This window comes from Equus quagga, chromosome 7 (genome assembly GCF_021613505.1).
Source record: "Equus quagga isolate Etosha38 chromosome 7, UCLA_HA_Equagga_1.0, whole genome shotgun sequence".
Classification (NCBI taxonomy): Eukaryota; Metazoa; Chordata; class Mammalia; order Perissodactyla; family Equidae; genus Equus; species Equus quagga.
This window is the reverse complement of record NC_060273.1, coordinates 8,827,581-8,844,247: the sequence shown is the minus strand read 5'-3', so window position 1 is coordinate 8,844,247 and position 16,667 is coordinate 8,827,581. Positions and strand designations below refer to the sequence as shown.

Genomic DNA, 16,667 nt, shown 5'->3' with positions numbered 1-16,667 from the left:
TGTGGGTTTCACAAAAAGATGTGGCAGCTGGTTTTTCAGTATTGGCCGTGAGCTCTCTTAACTCCATTAGTTTGTTCCTTTGTCCTTTCTGACTACTTAGGTCCAACTCAAGCATACGGAGCCCAGCTCTGGCCCTCGCGCCAACGCTTTGCAACCTCGAGTCAAGAGCTTGACGGGGACGGCATCCCCCACTTTGTGTGACCAGAAGAGCTATGAGCAGGGGGTGGGGGACCTCAGATCTACTCGTGGTTCCACCACTTGTTAGCTGTGGGCATCTGCTTCAAAAAAAAAAAAGCCAAAAAGCCTCTCCGAGCCTCAGTCTCCTCATCTGTAAAATGGGTACCATCTCGTGCAGCGGGCTCACCCCCTGGGGTGGTTGTGAAGGCTGAGCGACATAATTTTATTCAGCAAACACCACGTGCAAGCAAAGTCTTGAGCTTGTGGTAAGTAGCAACTCCTTTGTTCCTCCCACCAGCCCCCAGAAGGAGGTCCCCTAACTACCCTCATTTCACACACAGAGAACGAGGGAGGCTGGGGGTCAGGAACTCACCCGAGATCTCTCAGCTGATTATCAGTGGACATGAGCCTCCTCGACTCCAGGCTCTTAGCCATGGCACTTGACTGCCTCTCAAGAGGCATTAACATGCTTTCTAAAAGGCTTTTTCTTTTTTATTGTAAATTGGAGAAGATGGATGTGTGCCCCAGGCCTCTTCTTCGGGAGCTCTCTCTCAGCAGACAGCTGCTGCCCCTGGGAGGAACCAAGCCCAGGTGACATAGTGGCACAGGCTTCCTGAGTCTGTCTGGGCCAGGGCCAGGATTGGGCCAAACAACCCGCCACCCTTTCTCCTCAACAGAGCATTTCCCGTAAGTGGTGGCTCCCTGCCTGCTGGCTCACAGAGCTTGAGCTGGGAGACGCCGGGCTCCTCCCCCACCGGGGCAGGGCAGACCCGGCCAGTGAGGCCAGCGCTGCGGAGCTGGGCCTGCCCTAGGAGGTGACGTATGTATGTTTGTGTGTGTGTGTCTGAGAAAAGCCTGGATTCAGACCAGAGCCCCTGGGTGGGAATCCAGGACTGTACTGTCTGCATCTGCATGATGGGCAGAGGCTCCTTGCCAGCATATTTCCTGGAGTTGCTCATCTTTCTGTTCACTTACTCACCAGACCCTTGTCGAATGCCCACAGTGTGCTTGGCACCGTGCTAGGTAGACAGAAGGGGCACCCGCTCTCATGGAGATAATACCCTAGGGGGGCGTGGGGAGGAGAAAGATTCCTAAACTAATAAGAAAACAAGATAATTAGAAATCATGGAAAGTGCAGGAAAGAGGACAAAACATGTCTAGATCCCAGACCCCAGAGAGGGACTGAGCGACTGGGTGAGACATGAGCTGAGGAACAGGGAAGGCCTTCCAGAGGGAGACCTCATATTTTCAGTCCTAAGAAATCTGGTGGGAAGGGCAGGGGAAACAGCAGGTGCAAAGGCCCTGAGGTAAGAAGGAGATTGGGTGTTTCTGGAAATCTTAGAGTTTGGCCAGTGTTACCAGAGCATGATGAGTGGGGGCAGGGGGGTTAAGGTCCCCACCAAGCAGGGCCCAGTTGGGGCATGGCAGTGGAGGCCACCTTCTCTGGTGGGGGACGACTCAATGGAGCTCCAGCTGCTGAGGGAGAGATCAGCATTATGATCTTCCCAGCACTGGACCAATGGTAGGGACCCGCCAAGCTCCCACTGCTCCAAAAGGAAGCCAGAAGCCTCCTGCTCATCCGAGAGCCACCACTGGCCACTCTCCCAGCTTCCCAGAGAGAAGGCCCAGCCCTGCCGTGGACCTGGCATTTCTGCCCCTTGTCCCCGCCCTTGAGCCACAAGAGGCTTTCTCTGGCCTGTTTGTGGACTCCTGGTGAGATGGCAGTTTGCTTGGCAGGCCAGGTGGGACACATCAGACCCCGGCTGTCCCTTTTGTCCCTTGGTCTGGGATTTCCCCTCGTGGGAGAGTGCCCACCTGGCCTAGCAAAGGCCTCCGCTGCCAGCAAGAGCAGACGGGAGCAGGAGCAAGCTTCCAACCCCAACAGGAAGCATCACAAGATTTCCGAGAAGGAGGCCTCGGCAAGGATGGGCAGCAGGGAGAGGCCACATCGGGGGACAAGAGGCGGCAGCTGTAGGAAGGACGGTCAGCACATGGTTCCTCTGTGCCAGGCGCTTGACACAGATCAGACTGTTCATCCTCACTCCGCCCTACGAGGGAGGGCTCCCATCATTAGGACACAACCAGCGGGAAACAGAGTCACACGGTGGATAAGCAACTCCCAGACCACGCCCGGCTCCAAGCTGCGCAGACTCTCTGTTCTTTATCCTGTGGGAGACGGGCAGCTGGCACAGAGGATCAGGGGGGCTGTGCGGTCAGACCTGGCCCTGAGCTGTGCCCATCCCCCGTCGGGCAGGTGGAAGCGGCAGCCCCAGGCCTGTCACTCCTGGCCCAGCAGCCACTCCTCACCCTCGGCCTGCCATTCCCACGGCGGCACGCCCTCAGATCCCGCTGGCCTCGCAGCTGCCCGCCTGGCACCCCGCAGTGGCACTGCCATCCCGCTAAGCAGGTTGCCAGATCCAGCAAGTAAAAATATGGGGGCCCTGTGAAATCGAAGTTGAGGAGAACGACAATAATTTTTTTAGTTTAAGTATATCCCTTGCAATATTAGGGACATACTTATAGTTAAAAACTATCAGTTGTTTATCTCAAATTCGAATTTACCCAAGTGTCCTGTATTTCGTCTGGTTCCGCTCTGTCTCCAGGCCAGGGTGTGTCCAGGCCCCCGAGGCCCGGGGTTCCCACCCTGGTGTCTGGGCAGCTGCCACTGCCCATCTTGCCCCCTTACACCCGCCTTCTGCAGAAGCTGTGCCCGCTTCACAGGGCTCCTCCCACCTGTCGTGGCCCTTCTCTTTCTCCAGGCTGGCGGCCAGGGCAGGGCGCCCAGGAAGGCAGAGCAGAGGGCTGAAGGAGCTGGGGCCCTCTGGTGGGCTGCCCTTGGGGCCCCGTGCATTTTCTTGAGGGGCTGGTGGCACACAAAGGGGAACCTGGATTTCTACCCAGATGGAGCTTGGTTGTGCCCGTGCCTCCCCATCTGTGAGACACACGGGGTACCCCACTTAGAGAGATACACAAGATGCTTGCCCTCTTTGGGCCAAATTCTAGCTGTAGATGGATAAAAACAAGCGAGTAAAAAAAGAAGTCATCAGAGCTTTTTGAAAAGTGCACTAAATGCCCAAACGAAGCTGCCCGTTCCCATCTGGGGGCCACGAGTCCCTACGGAGCCCTCGGAATGGGGCAAGGCTGCACAGAGACAGGCCGTCAGTGGAAGAGACGCACCGGGGCTGGGGACCTGGGAGGGAAAAAATGTAAACTGTCTTTTTCGTAATTTTTTAATTGCTTCTATGTTAAAATGGCCGTGTTTTGGACACGCTGGGTTAAAGAAAAGTATGATTAAAATCAATGTCCCCTGTTTCTTTTGACTTTTTCAGATGTGGCTACCAGAGAACTTAAAATCACACCTGGGACTTACACCACAATTCTATTTGTAGATAGCGATCGGGTGGGAATTTGAAAGGAGGACATGGGAGTCGCTCTGAACTGAGCCTCAATAAAAGAAATTGTTTATGCACAAATTGAAACAGATACGAAGAGCATAGTACTCCCCATGCGCTCGTCCCGGTTCGAAGTCCTCAGCTCGCACAGCCTGTCTTTCTGCATCGATGTGTCTCCCACGCCCGATTCCGTACCACTTTGACGCCGACCCCATCATCTTCTCATTTCACCTTAAGGTTTTGGCGTGTAGCTCTAAAAACGGACTCTTGGAAAACAGAGCCATGAGCAATGCCGCTCCTAGGTATGGACCCAAGAGAACTGAAGACATGTCCACACGGAACCTTGTGCAGGAACGTGCACAGCAGCATCCTTCCTAACAGCCCGAAAGTAAACACGGCCCAAACGTCACCAAGTGATGAAAAGATCAACTAGATGTGCCACATCCATGCAATGAGCGTTATTCTGCAGTAGACAGGAACAAAGTACCAATCCAGCCTACCACATGGATGGACTTGGAAACACCACACTCAGCGAAAGAAGTCAAATGCAAAAAGCCACATGCTGTGTGATTCCATTCATATGAAATGTCCAGAATAGGCAAATCCATAGAGACAGAAAGTAGATGAGTAGTTGCCAGGGGCTGGGAGGTGGGGGGGGGGGGGGGTGGGGGGGGTGGGGGGCGGTGACTGCTAATTAGTTCAGAGTTTCTTTTGGGGTGATGAAAATGTTCTGGAATCAGTGGTGATGATTGCACAATGGTGTGAGTAGACTAAAAGCCATTGCACGTTACACTTTAAAAGGGTAAATTTTATGGTGTGAGAATTATATCCCATTTTTTAAAAGCCACAATATCACCAAAATGTCAGAAAAAATTAATAATAATCCTTCATATTAGGGATCTTATCCAACACTCCATCAGGGTTCATTTCCTGATTATCTCATAAATATTTTTATTTCCCACTGTTTTTTTGAGTTGCATCCTGACAAGGTCCACAGGCTGCACGTAATTAACACATGGATAAATGTCTTTAAACCAGAAGGTCCTCTCCCCAGCTCCTTTCTTGGAATCTGTCGGGGGAAGGACCCAGGCCCTTTGCATCTCCCCACGGCCTGTGTTCTGCTGCACCCCTGGCTGGGAGACCCCACATTCTCAGCCTGGCTGGCATCCCGAGCGGGCCACCCACCCCCAGGGGCAGCTGGCTAGATGCAGGTGGCTTGCTGTATCAAGGGCACCACGAGGCTGGGGCTGGGACGGACAGCCAGGGTGCGAGGCAAACGGGAAGGGCTAGGCCTTATCTGCAAACCGTTTGCTGAATGAACAGTGGTGGTTGTCAGAGAGACCAGGAGGTCCCCACAAACAAGACACTCCCCAGGCCCTCTTACCTGCCACGCAGCACGGATGTCACAGGCCCTCCCACTCCTGCAGCCAGAGCTCTGCCCGGCCCTGTGCGGAGGTGGGAGCTGGAAACCTGGGTCTCTGTCCTCAGCCAGGTGGCTTCCACGTCCCCCTTTCATCAGGCAGACGCCAAACTCCCATCCCGGCCCATAAGGCTTTGCCGGGCAGGACGGGCCACCCTCCGTGGGCGGCTCCTGAAGCTCACTCTGCTATTGTACGCTGGCCAGATTCCGCCCATTCTCTGAACACACCCACGTCTTTCCCTCCTCAGGGCCCTTGCACCTGCTGTTCCCGCCGTGTCAATGCTCCCCCGGCACACACAACCATTTTTCACCTGGCGGCCCTTCCTGTCCTCCTCCCTAATGTCCCTCCGGCCCCTGTCACTACACCCTGGCTCTCTCTGTTTTCAGTTCTTGATGGACCCTTCGCATCTCCCCTAACTCTTTTCTCTTTTTTTGCCAGGTTTGGTAATTCTTATTCTCTCTTAACCAGAATCTCAGCTCAGTGACGGTGGGACCCTGCGCCCAGACTCAAGCACAGAGAAGGTGGGTGGGTGGGTGTGTGGGTGAAGGACCCGGGGGGTGTGCTGGGCAGGGGTTCTCTCCCTACCGCACACATGGGGAAACAGAGGCCTGGACAGAGCTGAGCTCCATCTGGGGAAAAATCCAGGGCTGCCCCCTGGGCACCCCCAGCTCCCACGTGGTGGACGGGGACCCCGAGGGCAGCCGAGGGGCGGGCACCCCCTTCCTCCCTCAGCCCTCTGCTCTGCCTTCCCGGGCTCCCTGCCCTGGCCGCCAGCCTGGAGGACGACAAGGGCCATGACAGGTGGGAAGAGCCCTGTGAAGTGGGCACAACTTCTGCAGAAGGCGGGGGTAGGAGGGGCAGACACCAGGGTGGGAGCCCTGGGCCTTGTGGGCCTGGACCCACCCTGGCCTGGAGACACAGCGGAGCCAGATGAAATGCAGGACACCAGGTAAATTTGGATTTGAGATAAACATCTGAGAATTTTTTACTGTAAGTATGTCCCAAATATCGCATGGGACATACTTATACTAACAAGATTATTGTTGTTCTCCTCAACTTCGATTTCACAGGGCCCCCATATTTTTACTTGCTGGATCTGGCAACCTGCTTAGCGGGATGGCAGTGCCACTGCGGGGTGCCAGGCGGGCAGCTGCGAGGCCAGCGGGATCTGAGGGCGTGCCGCCGTGGGAATGGCAGGCCGAGGGTGAGGAGAGGCTCCTGGGCCAGGAGTGACAGGTCTGGGGCTGCCACTTCCACCTGTCCGAGGGAGGATGGGCGCAGGGCCCCGGGCTTCAGCCTTCCGCCACAACAGCTCATGCCTTCTGGTCCAGGGTTCCTGGGGTCCCATCTTGGGGAAGCGCTGTTCCCGGTCGTCAGTCCTGGCTGCCATTTGTCCCACGGACACACAGCATGGGTCCCACAGTAGGTGTTTGGGGAAATGGCCACCTGAGTGCAGCCCCTGTTCCCCCCCTTAAGACAGACGCCCCTCAGCGGAAGGAGTGACTCTAGCACGAGGCTCACGTCCTGTGTGCTGCCCGGCCCATGGGGGTTCCTTGGACCCCAGGCCCCTCTGCTGGTGACCACAAGTCACTGTCACCAGGGCTGCTGTTTCCTGAGCCCCTACTCCGAGGAGGGCGTTTCACAGGTGTTTTCTCTAGTCCTTGCATCACCCCTGTTGGGGGGGAAGGTGTGGACCCATTTTATAGATGTGGAGACTGACGCCAGAGAGGTGAAGTTCCCTGCCCAAGGCCACTCGGTCAGGGAGTGGTGGAGCCACATTCCCCGTCAGGCCTGCCCAACTCCAAGTGTTGGCCTCCTAGGGCCATCCAGAGGCCAGTGGCTGCCTGAGCCTGGGGCCCCTTCCCCCGGGGTGTCCTGGCTCCAGAGATGGAACTTCTTGCAGCTCTGCTCCCCAAGCCCCTCCTGGGCCAAGACCAGCGGATGGTGACTAGTGTCAGGATCCCGGTGGCCATAGTCCGTGGTACCAGCGTGAGGGGAGAATGTCAGGGTTTCCCAGAAGTCTCTGTTCCCAAGAATTCCCCAGGGCCCTGATTCAAAGCAGATTCCCAGGCCTGGCCCTGGAGGTTCAGGAGGCCTGGAGTGCGCCCTGGGCTCTGCCGTTTAACCAGCAACCCCAGGTGAATCCACTCAGCCAGTTTCAAAGCCAGTGATGAGTTCTCCGCAGACCCCTTGGGCTCCTGGCACAACCCCCACATTCCCCAGGCCGACCCCGCAGAAGGCCATCTGGGTGCGTGTTCAGGGAGGCACTTTCTTCTGTGGAGGCGGATGCCAGAGCCCCAAGTCCAGCCCCAGCATCTGCATCCTCAGCCTGTGCCCCCATGTGGACAAGTCAGGAGTGGGAGGGGGCCACCTGTTTGGGGGCGACTTCCACAACCCCAACCTGATGGCTGAGAATGACAGTTTGTCCCCAAATGGGGCTTCCAAGGGGGCTTTCCTACCTCCTCGCCCCCTTGAGGACTCTCTGAGCCCCAACTTAACAGACACCAACAGCTGGTGATTCCCACGGTTGGAGCAAAAACCCCTAAATGTCCTACAACCGCTTCTCACCTCCACCTGCTGTGGCCCAGTGGTGGAGGGGAAGCTTAGGGCACCCCAGTCTCTCAATATGACACTCTGCTGTGCCTGGAGCTGGTTTGGGGCTGGAAGAGCCAACAGGCCTTTCTAGAAAACTGGGCTTTGGTGGTTTAGATCCTTACCGTTCAAAGCGTAGTCCAGAGGCCCAGAGCATCAGCATCACCTGGGAGCTGGTCAGAGATGCAGAGCCCTGACTCCTGAAGATGGCATTCTGTCCCCAGGAGAAAGCACCCTCCCTCCACACATACCTGGCAGGCCCTTTGTGGGGTCAGTTTAGGGAATGGAGGGGGTGCCAGCCCAGGCATCAGACCTCAGGCAGCTCCCCAGCTCTGCATCCTGCCCCTCCTCCTGGGCACACCCCAGAGAGGTCGCCCCTGCAGGGACCAGCAGTGGGTGAGTTGTGTCAGGAGCTTATGGATCAGCAGCCCTTTTCCCGGTCACCAGGGTTGCGGGATGGGCCCCTACTGCCCTTGGCAGGAAGGCAAAGGGCAGGATCAGTGGCCTTGGCATCTTGACTCTCAGCCCACTGCCCCTGAGTGGGGGGTCAGGAGAGAGGGCAGAAGGAGGGGTCGGGGGTGACCTTATCTGGGCCAGGAAAGACTTTCAGGTGGCAAGACTTCTCTCCTGGGAGGTCCCTGGGCAGGCCTGGACGTCCAGAAACACTACTGATGCTGTTAATGGTTATTTGGCGCTCAGCACGTGTCCGGTACCCGGATGCGAGTAGAGGTCACTGCGGCAGCAGTAATTCCCAACCTGTGGCTGCAGCACATTCACCTGCTAAAGGCAGATTCCGGGGCGCACTCCAGGCCTCCTGAACCTCCAGGGCCAGGCCTGGGAATGTGCTTTGAATCAGGGCCCTGGGGAATTCTTGGGATCAGAGACTTTGGGGAAACACCGACCTTCCCCAAGCCCCGAAAGAGGCTGCCAGACGCTGACATTCATTCACCCACCCGCTCATTCCACCTTTAGGGAACATCCACCTCCTTCACTGACCCACCCGCTCTATTCCGCCCGGGGTCATTCACGGTCCCCAAGTCCGCCTCTCGGCCCGAACCATCTCCTCCCCACCGCCGCTCTGGCTTCGCCCTGAATCCCTCCACTCTGGGCGTCGGCTCTTTGTCTCCCTGGGCCCTGGGACCCTCCCAAGCCCCGCCCCCGCCCTGGCGGTCGAGCCCACCTCCCCAGCCCGCGACTGCGCTCTGGGCCCCGCGCGCCCCGCCCCCACCCGGCGACCTGCGCGGAGGCGGCACCGCTGGGCGCAGGCTCCGACCCCACCGCTCACCACCGGCCGCGCCTCCTAGCACCTCGGCGGCGGGAGGCGGAGCCGGAGCCTGGGGCGTGGGCTCCAGGTGGCTCTGGGGAGGATGAAGCAGGTATGGCCGCGGGGACGCTGGGGTGGGAGGATGGTGGTGAGGACGGGAGGAGGCTGCGGGAGCGCTGGGAGGAGCCGGGAGGATTAGGGATGCACGAGTCTGGGGCCTGGGCCTGGGCCGGACCCCAAATGGGCAGGAGAGTGGAGGAGGCCTCCGTCGGCAGCCACAGGGGAGGGGCGCCACCAGCAGAGAGGGTGGAGGTGGGGATGCGCGGGAGGGCTGGCCCACCACCAGCCTTTGGTGTCCCCCCAGGCCCTGGTGGACGATACTGAGGATGTATCCCTGGATTTTGGCAACGAAGAGGAGCTGGCCTTTCGGAAAGCCAAGATCAGGTATGTTGGGACTGGCTTTGGGCAAGCATCGCCCAAAGCTGCAAATTCATTCACTCCCATTCGCTCACCCACTCATCCATCCATTCATTCATTCATTCATTCATAATGTATCGAGCACCGAGTGTGTGCCTGGCATGGGCTAGGGACACACCCTGGACAGATCAGACGAGGTTCGTGGAGCCTGCAGTCTGCGGGGGGGAGGGGATTAACATTGCACAGGCCAACAGAGATGTTAACAAGATAATTACAGAGTGTGAGAAGACTTGGGAAGAAAATCAACAGGGTGATGAAAGAGAAAGTAACAGGGGAAGGCTCTTTGCCCTAGTGCAATCAGGGAGGGCCTCTCTGAGGAGGCAACATTTGAGCTGAGACCTGAGTGATGAGAAGCTGCCAGCTGTGGGAGACTCTGGAGGAAAGTTATTCCAAATGGAAGGAACAGCAGGTGCAAAGGCCCTGAGGCGAGGCTGTGTTGGAAGGTCAGAGAAAGGCCACTGTGTCTGGAGGGTGGTGGGAGAGGAGAGAGGGGTCGTCAGGAGGCTGGAGAAGTGGACAAGGGATTGAATTTTTATTCTAATTCTTGTTTCAGCTCCAGCCAGGCAGACATAGTGTCCTGGGTCAAGTCACTTGCCTGCCTGAGACCTTCGGCATCCCAGAAGGCGGCAGGAGTAAGGTGGGAGGTGTGACACTGATGACCCAGGCAGCTGCAACATTTAGAAACCCCTGTGGCTCACTTACTTCTGCCCCATCTCTCTTTCCAGCCCTCAGAGCCAGCGGGCGTGGGGGCCTGGCACCTGGCGCTTAAATTCTGTGATTCGAATCCAGTAAACCGCAGGAAGGAATAGGATGGTATTAGTGTCCCAGGGCCGCTGTAAGAAATGACCATAAACTTGTTGGCTTAAAACAACAGTTTTGGAGGCTAGAAGTCCAAGATCAGGGGCTGGCCCCGTGGCCGAGTTCACGCGTTCCGCTTCGGCAGCCCGGGGTTTTGCTGGTTCAGATCTTGGGCGCGGACATGGCACTGCTCGTTGGGCCATGCTGAGGTGGCGTCCCGCATGCCACAACTGGAAGGACCCACAACTGAAATATACAACTGTGTACTGGGGGGAACTTGAGAGACAAAGCAGAAAAAAAAAAAGGGAAAAAGAAGAAGAAGAAAAAAGATTGGCAACAGTTATTAACTTAGGTGCCAATCTTTAAAAAAAAATAAAAAAAGAAGTCCAAGATCAGTTTCCCTGGGCTGAAACCAGGGTGCTGGCAGGGCCACACTTTCTCCAGAGGCCCTGGGGGAGAATCTGTTCCCTGCCTTTTCCAGCTTCTGGCGGCCACTGGCTTGGGGCCCCTCCCTCCATCTTCAAGCCAGCAGGGTAGCATCTTCCCATCTCTCTCTGCTCCGTTCCCACATTGCCTTTCCCTCTGTGTCCTGTCTCCCTCTGCCTCCTCTTATATGGTGACTTGTGACTGCATGTAGGGCCCGCTGGATAATCCCCCCATCTGGAGATCCTTGACTTAATCCCGTCTGCCAAGTCCCTTTTGCCGTAGAAGGGAGCGTCCACAAGGTCCAGGGATTAAGACCTGGATGTTTTGGGGGGCCATTATTCAGCCCACCATAATGATCAGTGGTTATCTTTAAGGAAAGACACTGTAAGGGAATTGGAATCCTGGGGAAAGAATCTTACAGAACATCAAAACTCCTTATACGTTCAGTCTTTATTGAGCACCTCCTGTATGCCCAACTCTGGGCTGGTGTCTGGGGGTGCCTGGTATACAGGATACAGCCCTGCCTTTATGGAGTCGACCGGTCTAGAGCAGGGATGGCCAACCTCGACACTGTTGACATTTTGGGCCAGATACTTTGCCGTGGGGGCTGTCCTGTGCACTGTAGGATGTTTAGCAGCATCTCTGGCCTCTACTCACCAGTGCCAGTAGCACCCCAACAATAATGTCTGCCGAATGTCCCCTGGGGGACAGACCTTCCCCTGGCTGAAAACTGTTGGTGTGGGGGTGCAGGGCATAGGCATGCCCATGGCTGTTACGACTCAGTGTTTTAAATGCTGTGATAGGCAAAAGCTTGGCACTTGTCCTAGGCAGGGGAGAGGTGACAGCTAAGCTGAAACCCGGACGACAGGCAGGAATTGGCTAAGCAGGGGAGGAGGGGAGGGGCGTCACTGTGGCTCAAGGATCCCCAGGGATCCTGGGTAGTGGTCTGTACAGAGGCTTGGACCAGACCCTGAGAGCTTATAAGTAAAGTTCTAGAGCCGCGCTGTCGCTGGAACTTTCTATGAGGATGAGAGTGTGCTATGTTTGTGCTATCCAATATGGTGGCCACCAGCCCCCTGTGGCTGTTGAGCACCATATTGGACAATGCAGTTGTAGAGTTTCGTCACCACCGAAGGGCTTTCCACGAGGCAGTGGCGTGATCAGAGCTGCAGGATGCAGGAAGGGTTGTAGGGGCAGATGGAAGCAGGGAGCAGAAGCTGGGAGCTTGGACCAGGGCCCTGGCTGGGACGATGGAAGGAAGTGGAGGGGCCCAGAGCAACACAGGAGGCAGAATCAGCTGGCCTTGGTGATGTCAAGATGTGGGGTGGTGACAGGGGCAGTCAAGAGTGATGCCCAGGCTTCTGGCCTAGTGATCCAGGCAAAGGAGCACTTATAGAGTCAAAGATGTTGGGCCCAGGGTGGTCCTCGTTCGGTTGTGGTGGAATGTTCTAATGGCCAGGTTTGGTGGGCAGCTGGGAAGAGAGGCTGGTCTCTCTGGGGATCATCTGGGCTGCGTTCAGAGATCTGGGAGGCGGCAGCTCACGGGCCCATGTGCGTCTGAGAGCCACCAATCCCAGAATCCTCTGGTGTGCCCAATGCAGATTTCTGGGCCCAGCCCTGGCCCTGCATTACCAGATTCACAGGGGATGGGCCTGGTAATGTGAGTTTAAAATAGCATCTCCCATTGATTCTGATGCTCAAGAATATAGAGATGACTCTAAAACCCTAAGAATAAATGAACCCACCCAGATAGCAGGGTGGAAAGGGTTTCTTAACTGAGGCCCATGGATGGGCTTCAGGGGATCCTGGAACCCTCTAGAAATTATTATCTGAGTTTCATATGTATGCTGCTTTAGGAAAAGGGCTCAGATTTTTATTGGATTCGCCAGTGATCCAACAGTGAAGAATCACCAGGAGAGAGTGGGAATGGTTATTTGTAAATTCCGTGTTGAAATGGAGGCCAGGTTGACCCTGAGGGAGGTGATACTGTAGAAGGGGCCCTATAACAGGACTCTGGGATTTCGGGGCCACTTCTTCCCGTACCACTTGCTGGCTTTGTGGTTTTGGGGCAGGTCACCTTGACTTGATGAGCCTCCATTAACCCGTCTGTGAAATGGGGATAATTGTACCAGCCTGACCTCACCACGTGGTCGCTAAACAAATTGTTCAGTCGATAATTTATCCATCGTCTGTGAAGCAGGTGCCCGGCTAAGCCCTGGGGATCAAGGCCTGGTCCCTGCCCTTCCTGGCCTGGTTCCAGGTCAGTGAGGTGCAGTGTTGCAGTGGGGGCTCCTGGGGTGGGGGGCGCCTGGCAGCATCAGCAGAGGATGCGTTACACCTGGGCAGGTAGAGGAAATGTCGGCTGTGCTCTGTGTGTGTGTGTGTGTTTTCCCCAGTGGACCACTTTTTTTTTTTTCACTTTTTTGTATTGTGAAAACAAACCCCACAACATAAAATTTACCATCTTAACGATTTTTAAGTGTATAGTTCAGTTGTGTTAAGTATATTCACGTTGTTGTGAAAACGATCTCCAGAATTTTTCCATCTTGCAAATCTGAAACTCTGTACCCATTGAATAGCAACTCCCCGTTTCCCCTCCCCCCAACCTCTGGTATCCATCGTTCTTCTTTCTGTCTCTATGAATTTGACAACTTTAGATACCTCATGTAAGCGGAATCATATAGTGTTTATCTTGTTGTGACTGGCTTATTTTACTTAACATAATGTCCGCAAGGTCCATCCATGTTGTAGCAGGCGTCAGAATTTCTTTCCTTTTTAAGGCTGAATAATATTCCACTGTGTGTGCATGCCACATCTTGTTCATCCCTTCATCTGTCAATGGACGCTTGGGCGCCTTCCATGTTTTAGCTGTTATGAATAGTCCTGCAGTGAACATGGATGGGCGGCTCTCTCTTCAGGACCCTGCTTTCAATTCTTCTTGATATATACCCAGCAGTGGAATTGCTGGGTCTATGGTAATTCTTTGTTAAATTTTTTGAGGAACTTCCATGCTATTTTCCATAACAGTTGCACCGTTTTACAATCCTACCAGCAATGCAGAGGGTTCTAATTTCCCTACATCCTCACCAACACTTGTTGGTTTCTGTTTTTTCATCACCCATCCTGACGGATGTGAGGTGGTCCCTCATGGTGGTTTTGACTGACAGGTCCTTAATGATTAGCGATGATCAGCATCTTCTCATGGGCTTGTTGGCCATTTGTACATCTTCTTTGGAGAAATGTCTTTCCAAGTCCTTTGCCCATTTTTTTAATCGGGTTATTGGATTTTTTTGCCGCTGACTTGTAGTTCTTTATATATTCTGGATATTAGCCTCTTATGAGATATGTGATTTGCAATATCTTCTCCCGTTCCATAGGTTGCCTTTTCACTCTATTGATTGTGGCCTTTGACGCACAAAAGTTTATTAGTTTGATGTAGTTTTATTCATCTACTTTTGCTTCTGTTGCATTGGCTGTTGGTGTCATATTATGTGTGTTCTAAATTGGAATTTAATTCACGTATCATAAATTCACCCTTTTAAAGTATACAATGCAGTGTAGTTTTTAGTATATTCACAAGATGATAGAACCATCATCACTATCTAGTTCCAGGATTTTTTCATTACCCCAAATGGAAACTCTGTGCCCATTAAGCGGTCACTTCCATGTCCCCCCTCCCTCCAGCCGCTGACAACCACTAATCTGCCTTTTGTCTCTATGGATTTGCCTATTCTGGACATTTCATATGAGTGGAATCCTACAACATGAGGCCTTTTATCTGGCTTCTGTCACTTAGCGTCATATTTTCAAGGTTTGTCCATGTCTTGGCATTTCTTCCTTCCTTTTTTTTTGGCTGAATAATATTTCACTGTGTGGATGGAGCACATTTTGCTTATGCATTCATCAGTTGGTGGACATTTGCGTTGTTTCTGCTTTTTGCTTTTTATGAATAATGCTGCTGTGGACATCTGTGTACGAGTTTTTCTGTGAACACATGATCTCACTTCTCTTGGGCATAAACCGAGAAGTGGCATTGCTAGGCTATGCGGTAACTATTTTAGCCATGCTGTGTTGCACACCGACTTTTAGTGAGTTCTCTGGGCTTCCAGCTGCCTTGGGGAGTAGGAGGAGCCTGGACTCTGGGTCAGGCAGACCCAGCTTTAGACCTTGATTCCCCCATTCCCCACGCAACTAATTGCACTTATGGGTTCCCCTTGGCGGACAACCTCGCAAGACACAGACAGGCCTTTATATAAAACTGTGTTGACTCAGCTTCTAGAAGGATTCAGGGTGATGACACTGCATCTTCGTCTCTTTGGAGACCCACCACCGCCCACACACGCAGCTCCTTTTGCTCTGTCAGCTACACGGGCCATGCTGGGCTGCCAGGGGCAAGAGCCAGAATGCCAGGAGTCACCTTTAAGTGTAGAAGCTTCAGCCCCTATTTCCCGCCAACCTCTTCTGTGATTTTGATCACCGACGTCCAAGGCCTGCTTGACAGCTCGGTTCCTCCAACCCAGGCGTGGTTCCACGCTACAAGCTGGCAGCTACAACCCTGCCATGGGAGACCCAGGTCATTCCCAGGCAGGCCTGATGTTAACCCTTTCCTCACAGTGACCTTGAACAAGTCAGGGTGTCTTCTCGACCCGCCGTTTTCTCGTGTGTAAGATGGGGGTGATGTTAGCTTCTTCACAGGGTTCTGTAAAGAGAACTGAACGAGGTGATAAATGGATGTAATGAGCCTGTGGGGACCCCGACACCTCCTCTGGGCTTCAAGAATGGATCTGCTATCTGCCTGCAAATGTAACTTGCGTGTCCTGTCCCTGTGGGTAGGGCTGGGTGGAGGCACGTCCTTGGTTGGAACAGGATGTCACACTGGGGTTGTCCCAGGAGCTGGAGACTGCCTGCCATGGAAAGTTGTATTTATGCTTTCAAGGCACTGTCTCCACAAAGTTCATCGGGACCCAAAGCTCATGGATTCCAGTGGATTCCCACCCAAAGCCGGATGATCTCCTCTTGCCCCTGGCAGATTTCTTGCATCTGATTATGGTTTCAATTGTCAGGGCTGGTTTGTTGGTGGGGTTTGGTCAGTCTTTCCTAGCTAGTCCTCATTCAGCCCAGGGGGCATCAAATTGAGAAGGACACTGTCCTCTGGTCCCAGACACCACAGGGAGTTCATGTCAGTGGGGGCCAGGTCCCAAGGCAAAAGTCACGTGGAATCGAAACTACCCCTGTCAATCTGTAACTAGCCCATCAAGTGAAGTAATGCTTTGCCTTTCAAGAAGTCTTCACCGTCAATTTATCTTCCCATGTTGGATGCAAAAGCTGTTCCTCAAAATGAGCCGCAGACGAAATTGTCGGCTGGTTTTTTAGGGGAAGTTATAGCTCGTGAAAAATAATGGTAGCAGACACTTACCTTGCATTTACTACAGGCAGGCACCAGTCTGAGTGTCTACTTATAATAATTCGTCTAATCTGTGTTACCAACCTGTGAAGTAGACACTGTGATCTTTATCAGTTTCGGGATGAAAGAAATTGATGGGAGGAGAGTTGAGTGACTTGCTGAACGTCACACAGCTGTTGAGGTGCAGGGTGAGGACTTGGACCCTCACAGTCTGGCTCTAGGGTCTGCATCTTATATTACGCTGTGTTTAGGGGACCAGATGCTCGCACAGCGAGACGCGATGAGCTCTGCCAGGGGATTGGTGTTTTCCGGGCTTCCAGCTTGTGCTTACTCTGAGGAGTCACTTTATATTTTCCTTGAGTAAATGACAGTGCAGAACCACCCCCACTATTTAGAACCGGCTTTTTTAACCTTGGCATTGCTGGTATTTTGGGCTGGAGAATTCTTTGTGCTGGGGCTGTCCCGTGCGTTGTAGGATTTTCGCATCCGTAGCACCCCACCCCCAGTTGTGACAACCAAAAGTGACTCCAGACATGGCCAGATGCTTCCCGGGGGCAAATCACCCCCAGTTGAGAGCCCTGATTTAGGTTATTCTCTCTCTCTATCTGTCTGGGATTTGGGTTTGGATAAGCTGAATTTGCATCTGGGGGGACTCAGAGCGTTCCTGACACCTCTGTGTTTGCCATTGACCCAAGAGAAGCTGGTGGGGTGGGGGG

General features: G+C 54.1%; 1 protein-coding gene across 6 annotated transcripts in view; it reads left to right on the top strand.

Moving 5' to 3' along the window:
- Positions 1–4,354: 4,354 nt before the first annotated feature.
- The window catches only part of TVP23A (trans-golgi network vesicle protein 23 homolog A), a 41,147-nt gene continuing 28,834 nt past the window's right edge, over positions 4,355–16,667 (top strand). For 4 of the 6 annotated variants that reach the window (XM_046667636.1, XM_046667634.1, XM_046667637.1 and 1 more), the window contains exons 1-3: positions 4,355–5,939; positions 6,061–6,194; positions 9,211–9,290. In XM_046667636.1, the coding sequence (XP_046523592.1) occupies positions 5,921–5,939; positions 6,061–6,194; positions 9,211–9,290 (233 nt within the window). In that variant the 5' untranslated portion in view covers positions 4,355–5,920. Of the gene's footprint in view, positions 5,940–6,060; positions 6,195–6,321; positions 6,413–8,841; positions 8,959–9,210; positions 9,291–16,667 lie in introns of those variants that run through there. The other 2 variants (XM_046667638.1, XM_046667640.1) reach the window with 2 other exon arrangements.